Genomic DNA, 21,737 nt, shown 5'->3' on the forward strand with positions numbered 1-21,737 from the left:
TTTTTTCTTCTTGAATTTGAATTTTCTTATTGAATTTACCGCTACTTCGCAAAGGGTTGAGCTTTTAAATCAACATTTAAATTTTCATCGTTTTACAAATAATTTCAATTATAACATATGTAAAGTGATGCAAAAAAATATTCATACGTCAAATAGTCAATGCCTTACACGAGTAACTCAAAACAGTAAATAATGTTAATTATAAAAAAACACAAGTTATTGAGTACAGTTATAGCTGCATCATCCACACACACCGTAAATATAAAAAATGGTATTTTGCGAGCATTTTATAAGCGATTTATCATACATTATAGAATATATATATATATATAAAAAAATTTAATGTCTTTATTATAGATAATAAATCATCTCTAATATTAATTTACTCGTAACTTATTAATTATGTACTCACATAAAGTTCGCCACATTAAAAATATTATAAACTACCAACAGTCTACAAGAAAATCTAGCTCGACTGTGTACTAGAACAAAAAAGTTTGTTTTCATACATTAAAAATCTAGTGCATTCATTAAAAATAGTTGAAGAGACAAAAATCGGGTGGAGGATTCGTAAAACTGCCGATTGTTGACGAAAGCGAGCGAACGACCTATTTCGCTCAGACGGACGCTGCCTGCCCAGAATAGAAGCGACACGTGGGAACGCCGCCCGCCCAAGTCGCCTTCGAGACGGCCGAGCACAAACACGCGAGCTAACCAAAATGTAAACGGTGTTGTGAAAAACTGTGAATACTAAAAAATACCTTATACACATAATAATTCGGTTCTAAATCAATTGCAATGTTATTGTATACCTGTTATCGTAGTGGCCTTGCACAGTATCGTAATCGGTGAAAGCTTAATATTATTTACGGCTCTTTTTGATGTATTTATTTATAAATTCTCTTTGAAATTATTCATCGTAACTTCGTGCCTTATTGGATGTGTGTAAGCTGTAGTGCGTGAGTCATTGCTTGAAAATGCAATGTCAAAAGTTCCTGGTTTTAATTACTGTGCTGATAATAGTTGAACCCATAGCCGCATTGAGAGCTGATATGTAAGTTTTTTACTTATCTCCGATTTATTTCTAATATTAGCTACAGCTAAGCTATTACAGTAGAGAATGATTGATTGTAGATAAATCTTTTTTCAGAATTAATTGAAGTGTTTTGTGGAAAATCACGCGTTTAAATTTACTTTTACGAACTTATTTTCTACTTTTTAGTTCGGTTGCTGTTAAAGAGTTGTTAGTTGTTCGAACTAAAATTGATTTCCATATATACTTATAAATAAGGTCTTGCAAAAAATATAGATAATTAGAAATACTTGTAGATAGTTGATAGATAAAAAATCTATACCTACAGATACTAAAAATCTTAATCATAAATTGAATATTTTCTTAAAGAATACTTGCTGTGTTTGTACCGAAACGATGAAAGTAGTATAATTTTTGTATCTTTATCTATATGTATGTCTGGACAAAAATAAAAAACTACTGAATAGATTTAATTCGAATGTTTAGTGAATATTATCAAGAGGACCAGTGGGAGGCTCCTTTGCACAGGATGCCGGCTAGATTATGGGTACCACAACGGCGCCAATTTCTGCCGTGAAGCAGTAATGTGTTAGCATTATTGTGTTTCGGTCTGAAGAGCGCCGTAGCTAGTGAAATTACTGGGTACATGAGACTTAACATCTTATATCTCCAAGGTGACGAGCGCAATCGTAGTGCCGCTCAGAATTTTTGGTCTTTCAAGAATCCTGATCGGCACAGCATTGTATTGGGCAGGGCGTATCAAATACCATCAAATGAGCGTCCTCCTCGTCTCGTCCCTTAATTTAATAAAAAAAATACGATTGGGAATCCATATTTCTGGGTAGTTCTGATAAGTTCTATGAATTTAAATGTTTCATCATTTGACCACCCAGTAGTCATTGTATCTTACTCGCGCTATGTAAATAAAAGGAAAACAAAACACAAATATCACTGTCTAGTATCCTCCAGTGAATGAATGACCGTTGATCGTTTGGGCACTAACGACACGCGAATTCCTTGTGATGCGTGCCTGAAAAACCGACAAGTCACCGATCACCGCATTCCATTATGTCCATCTTGAAGGACTGCCGCTCAATAAATGATTACGGACGATCGTGTGGATGCTTACACGATGATCAACGATTAGCTTGCCGATGACAGATGAACATACAAGTAACGATCATCGTCGATAGTGGAGAGGAGGCATTACACTAAAACATTCTCCGAAACACGCTGTAGTATTATTCCGATCGATTCTCTACTTTTGTGAGTATAACCGAACAAAAAAATACCGACTCTACATTTATGAATATAGATAGATTTGATACAATATACGAACATATTTTTAATACTAGATAGGTAATAAGTACTTACAAAACTTGATTTTTTTATGATAATAATGGTAATTGATAAGCCCTGCCCAAACCCCAAAAACTCTGAGCGGCACTACAACTGCGCTCGTCACCTTGGAGACATAAGATGTTTAGTCTCGTTTGCCCATAATTTCAATAGTTACTGCGCCCTTCAGACCGAAACATAGTAATGCTTATACATTACTGCTTCACGGCAGAAATTGGCGCCGTTGTGGTACGCATAATCTAGCCGGCAACCTGTGCAAAGCCCTCCCACTGGTGATGGAAGGAATATGACAATTACTTATAATAATAGGACGCCACACATCATTGTAAATGTATGTATAGCGTATAATGTATGTGTTAGCTCCTTTATACCGTTCTAGATCAAAGATATCGAAATTATGTCAATATTACAAATCAAACAAAGGCTTTATTTTCAGCGTGAAGGAATGGGCCCGAACACTGGGAGATGAAATTTGGCGCTTAAGTGAATCTCTCACTAAATCGGATGAAATCAGAATTGTAAGTACGGAACCACTTTGTTGTATTGCCTATTGAGTTGGGTCACGGTAACAAGCTCCTTGGGATTTATCAGAATATTTAATCATACATTTCAGTTTAGGAAATTCTATGTTATTTTCATTTAGAGGATGCTTGTGTATCTAATTGTTATCGTCTCTTCTTGTCATTATTAAAAATCTCTATTTTTAACCGACTTCAAAAAAGGAGGAGGTTCTCATTTCGTCGGTATGTTTTTTTATGTTTGTTACCTCAAAACTTTCGACTGGGTGAACCGATTTTGATAATTATTTCTTTTTGTGGGGTCCCGTGTGATCCCATTGTAATTTGGTCAGATCTGACAATGGCATCCATGAGAAAACCATAAAAGTCTTAAATTATATTACATGATAACATAAATTATATTATATTACATCTATTGTTTTGTAATAGTCTTTTTGAAGTCTGTTTTTTTTCGGTAATTTATTTTTTTGGTACCGTTTTAACAAAAATAATAACAACTAGGCGTTAATTTGCGAAAACATAATCACGACTCAGATTGGCTCAGTCTTATGCCAGAATTTGTTGAGTCAACATCCAGCCTAGCGATCCAGCTTAGAGGGTCTCTAAGAAAAAAGCGATTAACTCGATTGTATCAAACGTGCAGTCATTGATAGATTCACTGATAACGGCTATAATCTTGCAAAAAAACGGAGATAGCCGAAATCCACTACGTTTCAAGCAACTGATCGCTGTCAAATTTAGCCGGATTATACTTCGTCGCCAATCGCCGTAATGTAATTGCCACTATTTCAAACTTATGTCAAATGACTGTACGATTCATACTAAACTAAATTTAAATTTTTACTCAAGCAGTCCCGCTTGTTATTACGTAGTACTTACATCCTCTTTGTCAACATCTCCAGAGGAAAAACGTGTCGAATGGATTGAAGACAAATATAAGCGGAATTTAAGTACACTCAAACTCAACTTGAGTTTCGTGCCAGATTTTGGCGAGACGTCCTGAGGATGCCTCGTGTAGAGGCGAAACACGTGTCGAATGTCGAAAACAAATATTCGCGGAATTAACACAAAATAAAACTTAAATCATTTGTATAATTATGGATCTCCGCAAAGTAACGTCTACTTCAATAAATTTTCTATAATAATAATTGTTATTGTCTAATCGAGATATTTTTTTTTAGAAATACAAGCAAATGAATGCCAGTGTAAAGAAAAAAGATGGAAAACAAATTCTGGAATCGTCCCTGAGGTCTGTTAGCACAATGTTGACGCGAAAAATCAATGCTGTGAAGGTAACAGACATATAGCTGCGATCTTTATAAGTGAACAACATGTTCCTCAAATATAGTTTGAGATACACTATATTATATTTCTTTGAGATATATTTGAACCTTAACTTTATTTACTTACATGTAATTAGAATTTTACCCCCTTACTCATAATAGTCTGCTAACTTAAAGCATTGCTAATTCTTACTCTGACTTCTTCTATTGACCTAAGTCAGAATGAGAAAAAACACTCCTTAGCGGCTGTTTTAAGTTAGCGGACCATTATGAATAAGGGGGTTAATGTATTTATAACCTAATTTTCTAGTTAATCTTGAATACATTTGCTACCATCACTTCAATTTTTACATATCGTACGTATACCTCATCCAGCCATTTGAAGTTAATATTTTGAGTTAATATGTTAAGCAATGAGTTTCTTGCCACTTCTTCTCATTAAACCTGAACCTTTTCGAAGCGGTATGTATATGAGTTCTTCTGAGGTCTGAGGCGTACTTTTTCGAATGGATTTTCAATAAGTTATACGATATCAAATTTGGAATAAAAATATTTGAATTTGAATTTGAACCAATTACAGGATCTTAAAAATACTAATGTTGGATCTTTCACTTAATCACATCAAAGGACCTTAAGGTGTTGGAGATTCTAGTAGATAATGATAAGTCTGACTGCAACTATAGGCTCCTATATTACGCTCTGTAAGAACATTTAAACTAGTTGGAGAGATGAGGTGTGCAAATTTATTAAGTTAACACACACTTTTTTTTATGAAAATAAGGGACGAAACGAACAGGACATTCAGCTGATGGTAATTGATACGCACTACCCATTACAATTCAGTGCCGCTAAGGATTATTGAAAAACCCAAAAATGAGCAGCAGTACAATTGCGTTCGTCACCTTGAGACATAAGATGTCAAGTCTCATTTGCCCAGTAATTTCACTAGCTACAGCGCCCTTCAGACCGAAACACAGTAATACTTACACATTACTGCTTCACCCATAATCTAGCCGGCATCCGGTGCAAAGGTGCCTCATACTCGTAGACACTACAAAGGTTTGCTAGCAGTTCTATATTATTTTTTATTTTTTTTTATTTAATGGTATATGAGGACAAACGAGCGTACGGGTCACCTGTTGTTAAGTGATCACCGCCGCCCACAATCTCTTGCAACACCAGAGGAATCACAGGAGCGTTGCCGGCCGTTAAGGAAGGTGCACGCGCTTTTTTTGAAGGTACCGATGTTAAGTTCAATATTAAATAAAACTTACCTATGTGTTAATATTTGCAAACAAAGCAAACCTAGTATGAACAAAGACAAGACTTCGAGGAAAGACCGACGGTTTTGTACGAAAGCTCTCTTGAAAAGTCGTTTGAAAGAACCTCGCATTGTTAACAATATCCGATTTTCAGTGCATTCATGCAACGGCAGAGAGACTCGCAGCTGAGTTTAATTTTACTGAAGTGAAGAACACCAACTTCGAGTATTGTTCCGCGAAATATTCCGACTTTTACTACGAGGATGGATCCCAGTTGGAACGCGATGAGGACGATGTACCGAAATTTGCGCGGAATAATTCCAACTATATGGAGGTGTCGCTCGAAAAAGATTCGCATTTCTACGATATAAGTGTGAACACAAATATGAGCTGTATTCATGTGCCGACAAATATATATTACGAAGGTATTGTTCTAGTATTTTAAATTTTTCATTGTGTCTTTTAAACCTCTAACGGCCGTTCCCAATATACTATCTACAGATAGAGTTAAATTACTACCTTCTACTTTCAGTAATTAGCTGTCTATAACCCCAATATACCCGATAAGTGATTCTTATAGCCAGTTCACTGTTGCAATTTCCATACAAAATTCTATCCATGGTAAGCTATACGTCTTCCCATTGACAGACAGCGTGTACGGATAAGATGAGTTATCATCTGAATATTGGGAATGGCCGTAAGCTTAATATTTATATCTTAATATATGTAAATCCAGTGTCTTGATGTTTATTTACAGTAAACTCCTTAACTAATGAACGGATTTTAATGGAGATTACTTCATGGAGTCAATTAAGTCCAACTTGAGAGATAGGATAGTCTTTATTTCGATTTGGGACCCATATTTATTTCCATAATATGTTTTGTATAGATATATTTTCTATGAAGGAATTTATTGACGCACGGTTAGACAGTTCTGTGATTTTAACAGAGTATACGAAACAATTCTTGGTGATATTTATTTATTATGTACTGTATGTATGTACGAAATGTTTATATATCAACATTTCGTTTCACGTTGTATGTCGGCGATGAAGTCTTAAAATACTGAACCGATTTTAATCAGACTTTGCACACTGTGTGCAGTTTGATTAGTATGACGAATAAAATCTTGTAAAAAACTGAGATAGCTGAAATCCACTACCTTATAAGCAACTGCTCGATTTCAAACGTAGCCGGATTATACTTGGTCGCCCAATGTCAAGCGTATGTCAAATATCACTGCACGTTTCATACTAAACTAAATTTCAATTTTAACTCAAGCAGTCCCAACTCTTATTACGTAGTATTTACATCCTTTTTGGTCTTGTTAACAAATCAAGAATTTTTATTTAAAGGAAAAAACTTGGGTAAATGAAGGAAACATCGTAAATTCAAAATTCAACTCACCTAACGAAATGCTTCATAGAAACATTTATCGGACCACAGACGGACAATCTGAACATTATAACAAAGTGTATATTTAATATGCTGGCTGTTGGATAAGAAAAATTAAACTAACTTCACGTATTTGCTTCATATTTCGGCAGTTTTTGAAGTGAAAAAATTCTTTAGCGGAGTTGAGCACTTTTCTTGGGATGGGTATAAAATGTTAAACTCGCGTCAGTACACGAGGCCTGATCGAAAATTCATAAGACAGTGGTAAATTATGGATGAAATATTTATACTTCTAACTATAGTTCGGCTATTTCAACTTAATGATGATATGGTCATTGGACCATTGGTTGAATCATTGTGTCGAAGGATCAAATCGCAGCCTTGATAAATTTTTACAGTTTATTATGAATGAAAGTAAGAAAGAAAGAATTCTTAGAGATAAACTTTTTCATGTAAAATAATAGTAATAATATGAAAGCGTTAAATCAAAATAAAAACATATATAATTATACACTTGAATCTTTTTACCGTTTTAAGTCTTGAACAAACCTATGCATTAGCTATTAAAATTATCGCATAGAGGCAGTATGAACCTTCATAACTTGATAACAAGCGATAATAGTTATATTTACAATATACCATTAGATATATATATCCAGTGTCCTGATGGTTGTTCCCAGTGAACTAAACTAATGAACGGATTTGAATGGGGATTACTTCGTGGAGTGCAGTTTAGTCCAACTTGAGAGATAGGATAGTTCTTATTTAAATTTGGGACAAATAATTATTTTTATTTTCAATATTTATTTTGTATTAGTAGGACATATTTTCTATGAGAGAATTCGTTACTACGCACGGTTTGACAGTTCCGCTTTCAACAGTTTCATTATAACAACAGGGAGCATATTTTACGATATAATTCTAGATGTTATGAAATATTATTGACAAATTCATTCATTCATTCATGACAAAAAACAGTAGTTTATTTATTATGTACAGAACAACGTCTGTCGGGTCAGCTATAAAAGTTTTAAATTACATTATTCTTGTAGGATATACATTTTGAGTTGAAAATTATTTTGTCTATGTTTGTTTATTTATCCTGTGCAACTTTTCATTTGTTTTAGAGGAAGATGCTTTAAGTGCTATTTTATGGTCAAAGGGACTGAACGAAGTATTCATAAAGAACTACAATTCTGACCCATCGTTAGTGTGGCAATACTTCGGAAGTTCGCATGGCATACTTCGATTTTATCCTGGCATGCCATGGAATATGAAAGAAGTTGATACGTACGATTGCAGAGTCAAATCCTGGTATATAGAAGCTGCCACTTGTTCCAAAGACGTGATTATCTTATTCGATGTATCAGGTTCGATGACTGGCTTCAAGAACTACGTGGCAAGAAGGACACTGGGTTCATTGCTGGCAACATTGTCTAACAACGATTACGTTAACGTATTCACCTTCAAAGCAAACACCTCGGAAGTAATCCAATGCTTTCAGAATTTGGTACAGGCAACCCCAGAAAATATTCTTACTATTATAAATAAACTTGAACCGACGGATAAAGGCAAGAAACATAAAATACCACTGGAAGGTAATGCCAACTTAACTGAAGCCTACATTAAGGCTTTCACAACCCTCAAACACGTAAGTAATTTTAAATTGCTTGCGAAGTCTCCTTAAGTTTAATGAGGGAAATTTGTTGTAGCGCAAGGCTTTGTTTATTTAAGGCTTATTGAAGACACGTATTTATATTATATGTTATATTTCTTTTCAATGACTTCAGTAAACTCACTGACTGACTCACTTTACCAGTGGGAGGCTCCTTTTCACAGGATGCCGGCTAGTTTATGGGTACCACAACGGCGCCTATTTCTACCGTGAAGCAGTAATATAGCGGTCCCTAGCTTGTGAAATTACTGGGCAAATAAGACTTAACATCTTATGTCTCAAGATGAGCGCAATTGTAGTGCCGCTCAGAATTTTTGGGTTTTTCAAGAATCCTGAGTGGCACTGCATTGTAATGGGCAAGGCGTATCAATCAGAACAAAACCAAACCATCAGCTCAACGTCCTGCTCGTCTCGTTCCTTATTTACATAAAAAAGAAAAAATAAATAAAAATGAGATATAAATAATATTAAAGTGTTTGAAGTATCATAACGACAGCATTTACTAAATGCTGTGAATGGAGTAATTCTAACTTCAGTGAAAAAACTATTTTAATCTAAATATTACGAGGTTGTTCAAAAAATTTGGTTTCAAAGGTTTTTTTTATGAAAATAAGGGACGAGACGAGCAGGACATTCAGCTGATGGTAATTGATACGCCCTAACTATTACAATGCAGTGCCGCTCAGGATTAATGAAAAACCCAAAAATTCCGAGCGGCACTGCAATTGCGCTCGTCACCTTGAGACATTAACATGATGTTAAGTCTCATTTGCCCAGTAATTTCACTAGTTACAGCGCCCTTTAGTCCGAAACACAATAATGCTTACACTTCACTGCAGAAATAGGCGCCGTTTTGATACCCATAATCTAGGTGGTATCCTCAAGGTGAAGAGCGCATTTGGAGTGCCGCCAGTATTTTTGGGTTTTTCAAGAGTCCTGACCGGCACTGCATTGTAATGGGTAGGGCGTATCAATTACCATCAGCTGAACTTCCTGCTCGTCTCGTCCCTTATTTTCATAAAAAAAAGATTAAGCCCTACCCTCATTTGTTGTAGAGGCGAAATCGTTGCAACGTCAGCAGCACGCAAGGATGTAACCAGCTAGTAATGGTGATCACGGATTACGTGCCGGGAAACCTGACGGAGGTGTTTGAGGAGTACAACAGGGAGGTGATCGGAGACAAGACGTTGATACCTGTGAGGGTGTTCACATACCTCATTGGGAAAGAGGTCACAAATGTACGCGAGATACAGTGGATGGCTTGCTTGAACCGAGGTGGGGTTAATATAAATACGAAGCGTGGAGGTAATATTAAGAATTGTAATATTCTACTAAGGAAGGATTAAAATATATAATTTGTGAATCGAAGTTTAGGGTGCTCAACAGATTATTTGCTTACAGGTGAAATAATTCTTAGTTAATTTATACGTTAGATAGAGCCTCTTGCTGCTAGACAACCGATAAAAACAGGCCAGGTTTACTACTTTAGTGTTCGTGACAAGCTGCGTCTGCCCCTCGCGATTTGTATGTCACTTGGACTTAACATCTTATGTCTCAAGGTGACGAGCGCAATTGTAGTGCCACTCAGAATGTTTGGGTTATTCCAGAATCCTGAGCGGTACTACATTGTAATGGGAAGGTAGTATCAATTATTATCAGCTGAACGTCCTGCTCGTCTCGTGCCTTATTTTCATTAAAAAAAACTTTGTGCTAGCGTACATTGCTCAAAATAGAGGATAACTGTTAACCTAATTTATTTCGATTTTTCACAACTGTCAGAGTCTATCTAAACGTATAAATGATCTAGAAATAATTAATGGATTTAATAATGAATTCTCCATACTTACTAAGAACGTATATTTTATCTATAAATTTATTTTGATTGTTGGATGTCAGGTTACTTCGTCCACATCCATTCTGTGGAGGAGGTGCAGCAGCAGGTGTTGAAGTACATCAACGTGATAGCCCGTCCTATGATCCTGGCAGGGGAGGAACCAACCCCCACCTGGACTCACGCCAACATCGACTACACAGTATGTATTAATAATTTTATCTAATTACTAGCTGACCCAGCAAACGTTGTATTGCTGATATTAAAATCGCGATACAAAAGCAACTGTTGATCGTAGATGGGTGAAAATTTGAAGTTGTATGTATTTTTTAATGCTGACTCATAATCAAACAAATTTTAAAAAAATGTAAAAATAATTAAAAAAAAAATTTCGTGTGCACCACCCTTAACATTTAGGGGGATGAAAAATAGATGTTGTCCGATTCTCAGACCTACCCAATATGCACTTAAAATTTCATGAGAATCGGTCAAGCCGTTTCGGAGGAGTTCAAAGTTTAAACTTAACACCATGACACGAGAATTTTATATATTCAACTCAGCGGGCTTTTTTTTCATAAAAAAATATGTTTACAAAGTAATATTGTACAATTAAACTTACTATTTAATAGCCTGAGGGCGGTTATAATGACATGCGTTTTAATCCTAAGAAGTTTTTATTTAAATTATTGAAAAAAAAATTTTGTTATGAATGAAATTGTGAATTGTAAAAAAGTTACACAGTAACAGCAGATCCGTTGGAGACCAAATTCAATGACACAGCCTACTTAGATCATTTATATGTATATAGATAGACTATAAGAGTTGTGAAAAAGTAGAAAAAATAGACTTTAGAACTAACCTCTATTTAGAGCAATTCACGCACACTAACACAAAGTGTCATACAAATCACGAGTGTAAGACGTAGCTTGTCACGCACACTTAACTAATATTCCTAGCCTGTTTTTATCGGTTGTCTAACAGCAAGAGACTTTATCTAAATAATTTATCTAAACATAGCCTAGATGGTTGCTAAACTGAAGTGGTTGTGGGCGGGGCACATAGCTCGACGGACAGATGGCCGTTGGTGCAGTAAAGTCCTCGAATGGCGACCATGTACCGGAACACGCAGTCTTGGTAGGCTCCCCACAAGATAGCTCGACGGTCTGGTCAAGATCGCTAGAATACGTTGGATGAGGGCAGCGCAGGACCGATCGTCGTGGCGATCTTTGTGGGAGGCCTTTGTACAGCAGTGGACATCTTCCAGCGGAAATGATGATGACACAGTAACAGTCATTGAAATTTGTCATTAATTTGATATTTTCGCGAATTGTGTTTTAAGATATTATTCTCATAATGTCATATATATGTGAAATAAGGGCTACTGATCATTTTTTGGAAATCTATAATAACGGTTTCTGAATTTTTTTCCGATGTCAGGCAGACTCGAGGTTTTCAGACTTTAGTGTTGGTAGTGACATCACAGCGGGATACCTGATGGTATCTGATCACCATGGCCCATACTCTTTATAAGGTTGGCTACCCTCTTGTGATTCCTCTGGTATTACAAGTCTCGTGTTTCCATTAAAAGGACTTTCCTAACCTTATGATGCGCTATATACCAGAACTCTACAAAGGAAAATTTAAGAAAATTATGGAAATTTCGTATTTTCTAATAATTATTGAATTGAACGCAAGCGGAACCGGGGTGCACCACTAGTTTATCGATAACGAAGCAACAGGCGCCCTTCCTCGGTCGAGAGGTTTCATTTACATAATTAAATGAGCTGTGAAACAAAAGTTAACAACGACGTAAATTATACAATCTACGTTTTCGCTTGTTTTTGTTTAATCCTACTACTGTTCGTTACTAATCTCAGAAAGTTTTTATTACTGCCTTTGATTGATGATTGCCTTAATGATTGTTGAGTTGATCCGAAAAATCAAATTGAAAGAAAGAAAAAATGTTTATTAACGTCATTATACATTCTGATAATAGTTCTTAAAGTTATACTAATCTAATTATGATCTAATGACGCCAATGGGCCCCCAACTCAGCATAGTTTGCATAGTCTTCCGTGGAAACCCAGAGAGCGCTACTAACGCACATTCCTGTCACACGAAGGTGTACAAACTATTAATTCTCTATGAGCACAAAGCACAAAAAATAGTGAAACTTGGATCTAAAATTAAAACTAACAAATTCTGCAAATCGGATTTTTATTCTTTTTCTTCGATACACTCTTGACAGTGCGGTCGTGGTCATCACGAAGTGAAAGCTTTTGGGGCAGATGTGTTTCGCCCCACAAGCATTCGCCACTTTTCCCTGCTGGCCCAGAGCCTGTTACACTCGTTCAATGGACCACCCACAGCAGAACTAATATGGTTGGTCCGTTAATTTTTGGAATATAAATATGGAAGTAATCTGTATAAACTTAGTCTGGCCATAAATACTGTTACAATTAAAAATAAACAAAATATTACATTCGAGAAGGTACTCGTAGTGAAGCCCCTTAACATGTTCAATTACCAAGAATGGTCCTTCTAGCATGACTCGGAGCCGGGTCATAAAGCTCGGCCTACGCAGTATAGGTTGGAAACGAACGTTTCGGTCTTCATCAGAGCTGAAGACTGGTCGTCGTCTAGTCACGATCTTAATCCGCTGGGTTATGATTTATAGTCAGTTTTAGAGATTACGGCTTGCTCTTAACGCCATGATAATTTGGAGTCCCCAAAACAATCCGTACGATTGGCAGTGAAGAAATTGCCGCCTTTTGCTAGGTTCAGCTTTCGTTAGCCAGAGACTATAACACTTATGTTTTCGCCACTACGAGACGGTCCTAATAGAAAGTGATTACGCTCGTTACTTTAAGACAAGATGTTAAGTCTCACTATTCCTGTAATTTAACTAGCTAAGACGCCTAACAAACCGAAACAAAGTAATACTTGCACATAACTGCTTCACGACCACTGACGTTCCATTCATACAAAGCCGAAATATGGAACATGCCACAAATTACATCATAATAAGCTTTGACTGCTTAATCTATACATTGCCGCATTTTATCCAGTTGATTAAAGCATTCCTCGTCAATAACCAGCAATGTAAAACATTTAATCCCGATTCGAACAATGACAGTTGACACGCGACTAAGGACAAAAGTGTGTTTACATTATCTTTAAGCACACTTTTGCCGTTCTGCTATCAGACTTCGAATGAAAATATATCCTTATATTATGTGTATAGAACGCCATTGTTCAACTTTTCCATAGAGACTCTATGTAAAAGTCCTCTGTCCTCACAAAAAGCTTCCCCCTAGTATAAAACGGCAGTTGTATTAGTATTTATAATCTATGGTTAAGAATTATGATTGTGTTCGTGTGGCTCACCCTTGAACCTACATTTCCTTGCGTGTTGGCTATTTATATAGAACGGCAGTATTGATCGTAGGACAAAATAGCGATATTCTTTATTATGCATGGCTTTCCCCTATTGACGAAATTACGTTTACAGTTTTCCCGCGGAAGTTTTTCGTAATTTTCTACGCGTTGAGGATAAACTAGGAAAATTGAAGCTTCTTGTTAGGTAAATCTATTTTCCTGTTGTAGATATAATCTATAAGTTATTTTAGAACCGTATCTGCCTTTTCGAGTCATTTTATATGAAGTATGTATTCTAAATGTGTAAGTGGATTCTTGAAACCGCTTTTTATGTTGTCAAAGTTAAAGGTATTTTCTATTCATTTTTTTTTTATATTCGCTCTGTCATTGTCTTTCAATGTTCTAGTATACTTTCAAAAGCATCTTTTATGAGTGTTTCCGTTTGGGCTGCTGAAATGTATGTTTCGTCTAGGTATCTCATATTTTGTTTTCTTAATCGTAACTGTTGTCAAGATTACCTGAAATACAATATAATATTCAATACTTTGTAGTGAACTAAACTAATGAATTCAAATGAACATTACACAGAAACAATACTACTCAAGTATTAGGTGATATATGTGAAACACATTTTTTTTTATTACTTATTAATCTTTAAACAAGTATAAAATTCGCTACACCATACTAGCCTACGAATTCAGTCAAGACGTCTAAGCATTTATTGAAGTAAAACTTCTTTAGGCGCGACTTGGGGGTAACATAAAAAAAAATTCTGACCGAAGTAGCGCTCAGTAAAAAAGTCAATTGAAACAATTTTTAAGCCTAATAATTTTATTGTTTTAAAATAACATTTCAATATGCTCAATAATATTTTTTGAAAATCTCCAAGCGTATAATTTGCTTATTTATTACTACTTTTGTAATAAATAATATATAAGCAGAATTTTTATGACGTTTTTGGTTTCTTCATCCATTGGTAGGATAGGCAAAGGGTTCGAGCCCATACAGCCATATTAGTTTATAACGTCATATTAATATGTGCTAATATAACCTTCAACTTCTTATTATCAATTATTTTATTTAATGAGTGATTATTTTAAAATGTGCGAATGGTATTAATGAATTATAAATAGAATAAAAAATGAAAATAGTAATCAGTCAAATAAAATGGGGAAATCCCAGGAACATTTTACTCTTTCATCAATAAATAAACATAAGAGAGAAAATCAAGAACCTGATAATGACCTCACCTGTAAAAAGTTTAAGTATTTATTTTCTGATGAATAGTAATATCAAAATATAAAATTATAATATCAGTCTTTGTAAAATATATAAAATCTTATGTAATATTTAAGAAATTCAATGTAAACAAACCTCAATGTGACGGCAAGACACAACAGATCGATTTTGATTGACATTGTCATAATGATATTTTATTTATTATTGCCATTCACTGACCTGTATAAATACCACTGGACAGGCTGTTCCATATGTTTGACAGCAAATTTTTTGTGCCTATTTGAAGCGCCACTCGCGAGAGTCCAGAGAACCAATTTTGACGTATAATACAAATGGCTGCGAGAGAAGCGTATAGTACTCTGAAGTATTATTGCATTTTGAATTAATTTCGGTCGTTTTCCGCATTATTTATACTTCAGGAATCAACATAATAAAGTACACAAATATTTTTTTGTAACTATTTTTCCTATTGATGTTTGTTTAGCTGAGGTTGTCATCACTAGTTATAGTACCGCAGACTCTCGCTTAATGGAAAACAGCGCCAAAATGGCGAATATCAAACAGGCACAAAAGCACTTTGACAGCCACCAGTCCAGTGATAAATAGTAGTGTTGCCATTCGTATAAATGGCTGGGTTCAACTTTCATTTGCCAGACTCTTCAAGCAATTATGTAAAATTCATATTGATATCTGTAAATTTGTTTTGCTATTGGACTTTTCTCTTTGGCACTTAAATGGAATAATAATGATGATAAATTAGGCAAGATAGAAACATTTTTCAAGTATTTCATAAGTGAAATCTTCTAAACAAACAAAAGGGCCTTCAAAAGCTTACTTAAAGTAAAATAAACGATTTATAAGCCCTTCGCCATTATGCCGTTGAGTAGGCGGTATACTTGCTTGTACTTTAATAATGCCCCTATTTTCTCGCTGCGGGGTATTAAGAGGACTCTTGCAAAAGTAATGACAACCTTGTATACGGGCTACTTAGGTCATTTATACGTCTAGATAGACTATGACAGCTGTGAAAACGTCGAAAAAAAATTAGAACTAACCTCTATTTTGAGCAATTCACGCGCACTAAAACAAAGTGTCATACAAATCGCGAGTGTAAGACGTAGCTTGTCACGCACACTAAAGTATTTAACCTGGCCTGTTTTTAAAGGTTGTCTGACAGCAAGAGACTTTTTCTAGAGGTATAAATTATCCATTAAGTGCAATATATTTGAATTATTAAAAATAGTTTAAAAAAATTTAAAAAACACGCTTTGGTTGAAATTTAAAATGAATTATTATCATTAAATAATATTGAGGTTCATTTTCCAGCCTTATCGACGATAGATGAAAATATAGATGAAAAATTATATAAATTAACAAAACTCTTATTTTGTAAATTGGAAAATGGAATCATTTTATCAAATTAATGTATTGTCATCGGTACTCGATAGATCTACGAAGTTTGAACGAAATCTGGCCGTTTAAAGTGGGTCATAATCGCGCCCAAATGAGTCTGTTACAAACAAACATACATACAAGTGACACTAATAAAAAGCGTGAAAAACGAGGAACATTGCTTTGAACGATTTTATTTATGAAGTCACGAGTGAATCAAATAATACTTAAATTAAACTACGGAATAAAGAATAAGTCTCGTCTCGGCTATTCCATCCAGATCCAGGGTTTCAAACTGTGAGACTTTAAATCATCGAGAAGTTGCTTCATCTAACTCGTACAGATTACGTTTCCGGGAATTTCGTTCACAATTCACATAGTTAAAGACAAACGACCAGGAAAAATAAAATAAATAAAAAAGTATGTGTACTTATGTATGCACGCAAGTAGTTATAATTTTTTGGCCTAGCAAAGCAAAAATCCGAATAATTATTTATTCCTCATGCTATTTTACGTTTGTAGAACGAACAATATTGTAAAAATCTTGCATTTGGTGATGGCTTTGACAGTTAATTATTTAATAACGAATACGCCACGGCTGTACGGGCTTGAACACTTTGCCTATCCTAATAATGGACGAAGAAACCAATAAAAAAATAACGAATGTCGCAAACGTCAGAAAATTTTCGGAACCAACTTCACCCTGTTACTTTTGTGTTACCTAGGTGACACTGAAAATGTTTAGAAAATGAAAAATGGCTTAATGTAGAAAGTTGCCAATACTTTTATTGTTTTTCGAAGTTATCTCCGTTCCTCTCTACACATCGTCGCATTCGATGGAACCACTGAGAAAAGCAGTGGGCCCATTCTTCGTTAGGGGTCTCTTCTATGGCATTTTCGTACACTTTCACTTCATCTTCAGGGCTCGTAAAGCGAATACCTCGAATTTTATCTGTGTAAAAATTTTTATGAGTGGGTGATCAATAGAAGTTTGGTAATAGAATAATGGGACCAAATTAAACTAAATTAACTTTAACTCTAGTGCTGTTATTTAAATAATAAGCTAAGTTTATAACGAGGTAGGCACTGCCTTATTGCCTATATGATATGCACGCCCCTGCATACCAGTCTGCTGTAACTGTCCTTCCATCTTCTAGCACAACTGTCGTGAAATGACCTTTCCGAGCAAAGAATGATCTTTAGTCGGAAAGGTCATATTTGGCAATCATCTTTTTTCCTTGAAGTCTTCCTTTCTTTACCTTAGTTGGCCTTTCGTTTCAGGTTCGTTGCAATATATCCAGACCAGCTTTCATCACCTGTGACGATGTCAAATACAGCATTTGAGTCACAGCCGTTGAACTTGTCTAACTTTTGGCGACACCGGTCTATGCGAAGGTGTTTCTGGTCGTCGGTTAAAGTATGGGGAATCCATCTGGTACAAAGTTTCCTAACGCCGAAATGTTCGTGTAATATTTTTTGAACTTGACTCATACCAATGCCTAGGTTTGCCCGTATCTGCTGATAGGTCACTCTTTTATCTTCCTCTATCATGCGTCGCACAGCACTGATGTTATCTTCAGTAGTCGCTGTTAAAGGATGTTCCTCACGCGGATCATAATTGAGATTGCTACGTCCACGCTTAAACTCGTTAAACCAATTGTAAATAGTGGCACGAGATGGGGCTTCATTAAGAAATGCTAATCACAGCCTATCATAGTTTTTTTGTTGAGTAAGCCCACAACGAAAGTCATACTCGTAATAAATCATTGGCGAAAATTTTCTCGCGTTTGGTTCATTTTCACGTGTAACAAGAGTTTTAGATTTGCCGCCAATTTACAAAAACAAATGACAAACGAATGCAATATACTACATTAGGTTGCCAAATAGTTCCAAAAATTGAAATTCAAATAAAGTTTTACCCACGTACAGTGATGCGCGCGCATCTTCAAATTCCACTCTCAAATTTTTTTACATACCGCGCCTAAAGAAATATAACTTCAAAAAAATATTTTGATTTATGTAACGGGTAAGCCTTAAATAATTTATGTGTCTAGACAGAGCCTCTTGCTGATAGGCAACGCATGACTACAGGCCAGGTTAATTACTTTAGTGTTCAAGACACCAAGTAAATAGAGACTAACAGTTCACCGCAATTTTTTTCAACGCTTTCACAGCTTTTGAGTCTATCTAGACGTTTAAATTGTGTAATTATCATATTCATTGTGTAAAATACAGACATTTCGATCTTATATTTTGTAATAGATTTAGAATTAACATTCTTTTTTTATGAGTTCAAAGTATTTTATAAAGTGCAACAAGATCGCTACTTAAAAATGTTTTCTGTCAAATATTCTTATAACTTGTATAGATATTTTATACTAATATTTTATTTTCTTTCACAGAGGACTAAAGATTGGGGCGTAAGCGGTGATTTATTAAAAGTAAGTCGTTAATTTTGCTTTAATATTTATTATACTATATTATAGTATACTATCAAAATCGATTTGTAATACTACATGCCAATAAAAAGGTCAGGGAAAAAGTCCTGTGCTATTTGAATCTGACTTACTATGATCACATTAAAAGGGCTACATTTCAAAATGAAGCAAATTCGTAAAATATTGTTTTCAACTAACATTTGTTTGTCTTTTTGTCAATATGAGTGAATCAGTGGGAGGCTCCTTTGTACAGGATACCGGCTAGATTATGGGTACCACTTTTCTGTTCCGTGTACCACAACGCCGCCTATTTCTACCGTGAAGCAGTAATGTGTAACCATTATTGTGTTTCGATCTAAAGGGCGCCGTAGCTAGTGAAATTACTGGGAAAATGAGACTTAAAATCTTATGTCTCACGGTGACGAGCGCAATTGTAGTGCCGCTCAGAAATATTGGGTTTTTCAAGAATCCTGAAAGGATTGCATTGTAAGGCATTGGCAGGGCGTATCAATTACTATCAGCTGAACGTCAATTGAAGCCTTACACAAATGCTAACACACAAATGCAAATTTATTACCTACTCATACACTTAGATTTAGAATTGGTCTCCGCTGCGCTCCAACTAGATACCGCACCGCCTAACAGCTATAGCTTTATTATCAGGGCAACTACTAGATGCTTGTGTGCGTGGCATCTTGACACTCAATGGCATCTTTCAAATTTTGTAATTAGTTGCCGCACTTGGCGACTAATTCTGCGGTATCTAGTTGGAGCGCAGCGGAGACCAATCCTTAACTAAGCACGTCCTTAAAGTTTTACGTTCGTCATTTTTATCATTGGTCAATTCTGTGCATTTCTGTTGTGGTGCATATTATAATAGTACACATTGATGTACGAGTACCTAATAATATTTGATAATAAAAATAATAATATTATTTATGAATTAATACAACCATAATTACAACCATAACTGAATATATTGATGCAAAAGAATTTCACAGAGAGAGCTCTCATCAAAGCTTTGGAATGCTACTAACATGTATGGCGCTCTCTTGAGGGTTCATCTCTCCTTATTTATAATTCAGGTACAAATTTTTACCGTACACCGTGTAATCGTAATGTAGTGTGCTATTGCAATGTTAAATTATTAATGTGTGCGTTTGTGTATCAATTACAAACACCGAATGTTGTCTAGGTAACCTATCTATCCTTTTAAATATCATTGGAGAAAACTCAATGAACAATCATATGAAAAATGAGAGATTCCAAATTCAAATGAAATATTTTGTTTATTTTTAATTTTAACAGTATTTATGGCCACACTAAATATAAAATAGATTGCTCTTATAAAAACGTAATGGAGAGTCAATTGGATATTGAACGAGGAAACTCAATTTCATACCTTAATTGATTCCATCTTACACTCAAAGAGTGTTCATAACTGTAATATAATCTACATCTACGTCTACATGATTTTTTTTTACATTCATAAACTTTGAGGCCAATTGGATGTTATTCCAGAAAAGCGTTCCAAACCACGATCATGCCGAAATTGAGTTAAGAACACAAACCTGGTCACACGATTCATATTAACGGACTGACAAAAAATGGCCGCCCTACTAAATGATATCATGACTTAGTAGCCCAACCCACGTGTATAGAATACACTAATATTTATTAAACTTTAAACACGAATTGCTTAAAATGTTGCTTGGAACGTTTTTCAGGAATTACGTCCAATTGAAATACGAACTTTCACTTTAGGAAAATTCTTCACGTTTATTCGTATGGATTGTTTTAGGGACTTCAAATTATCATTGCGCTTATAGCATGCCATACTCTCTGAATCTGACCATATCAAATCAAATCAAATCAAAACAATTTATTGAAAGTAGGTATATACAATACACTTTTCCACGTCATAAACACAATAGAATAATTTAATACATTATCGTAAAAATATAAATGTTACAATAATAACAATATAAATGTGAATAATAAAAATATAAAATATAAATGTCATCGATGGTATTGTACATATAATACCTGTTACCTATCATCTATTTATTTTGTTTTGTCACTAAATTACAATTAGTGTTCCAAATAATTTTGTCATTTAAATATTCTTCTATCCTATAATACATAAAATAAAACCCGGTGGATATAGAGGGCGGCTATACTGCAGGTCTGATGCAATCATGGTGCTGAAATTGATGAAAGGATAAGTTTTGATTACAGAACAGAGTGTTGTTAAGAAGAGGCTTAAGAACGGCCAACCCGTTATATTTTCATATAACCGCTCGCACGTTTTAACGCATCTTTCTTAAAAAAAAAATACTAATATTCGCCAGAGGGAGGCTCAACAACGGCGCCTATTTCTGAAGCAGTAACGTGTAAGCATTACTGTGTTTCAGTCTGAAGGGCGCCGTAGCTAGTGAAATTACTGAGCAAATGAGACTTGACATCTTATGTCTCAAGCGGACAAGCGCAGTTGTGGGTTTTCAATAATCTTGAGCGGCTTGTAGTGGGCACAGCGTATCAATTAGCATCAGCTGAATGTCCTGCTCGTCTCTTATTTTCATAAAAAAATGTATCTTGTGTATTGTATCTACGTTTCTATAGAAGCAAAAAAATACAAATTTCGAGAAACAAATTCAGTATCACCATTATTGGCACTTAACCGGTTTTAGTAAGAAATTAACACTTTATTGAAAATCTTTATTTTTCAAAGCCTGATGAGGATAAATTGGTGACATCAGTGGCTATTCCTGCATTCGACTACAAGTATAATGAGAACAACAATGACGCCAGACTGTTGGGTGTGGCCGGAACTGATGTCCCGATAGACAGCATCGCGAAACTTGCACAACCACATCAGGTAAGAAAGATTATCTGCTAACTGATTTTAAATTAATTATAGTTAATAATAAATAT

At 35.2% G+C, this 21,737-nt stretch overlaps 1 protein-coding gene across 1 annotated transcript in view; it reads left to right on the plus strand.

Annotated features, from left to right (window-relative positions):
- Positions 1-645: 645 nt before the first annotated feature.
- The window catches only part of LOC126966428 (voltage-dependent calcium channel subunit alpha-2/delta-3), a 46,020-nt gene continuing 24,928 nt past the window's right edge, over positions 646-21,737 (plus strand). Inside the window, exons 1-9 of the mRNA XM_050810465.1 lie at positions 646-1,054; positions 2,829-2,910; positions 4,092-4,202; positions 5,610-5,880; positions 7,978-8,501; positions 9,581-9,800; positions 10,422-10,558; positions 18,768-18,806; positions 21,535-21,681. Of these exons, the coding sequence (XP_050666422.1) occupies positions 978-1,054; positions 2,829-2,910; positions 4,092-4,202; positions 5,610-5,880; positions 7,978-8,501; positions 9,581-9,800; positions 10,422-10,558; positions 18,768-18,806; positions 21,535-21,681 (1,608 nt within the window). The 5' untranslated portion in view covers positions 646-977. The remainder of the gene's footprint in view (positions 1,055-2,828; positions 2,911-4,091; positions 4,203-5,609; positions 5,881-7,977; positions 8,502-9,580; positions 9,801-10,421; positions 10,559-18,767; positions 18,807-21,534; positions 21,682-21,737) is intronic.

Source organism: Leptidea sinapis, chromosome 10 (genome assembly GCF_905404315.1).
Source record: "Leptidea sinapis chromosome 10, ilLepSina1.1, whole genome shotgun sequence".
Classification (NCBI taxonomy): domain Eukaryota; kingdom Metazoa; phylum Arthropoda; class Insecta; order Lepidoptera; family Pieridae; genus Leptidea; species Leptidea sinapis.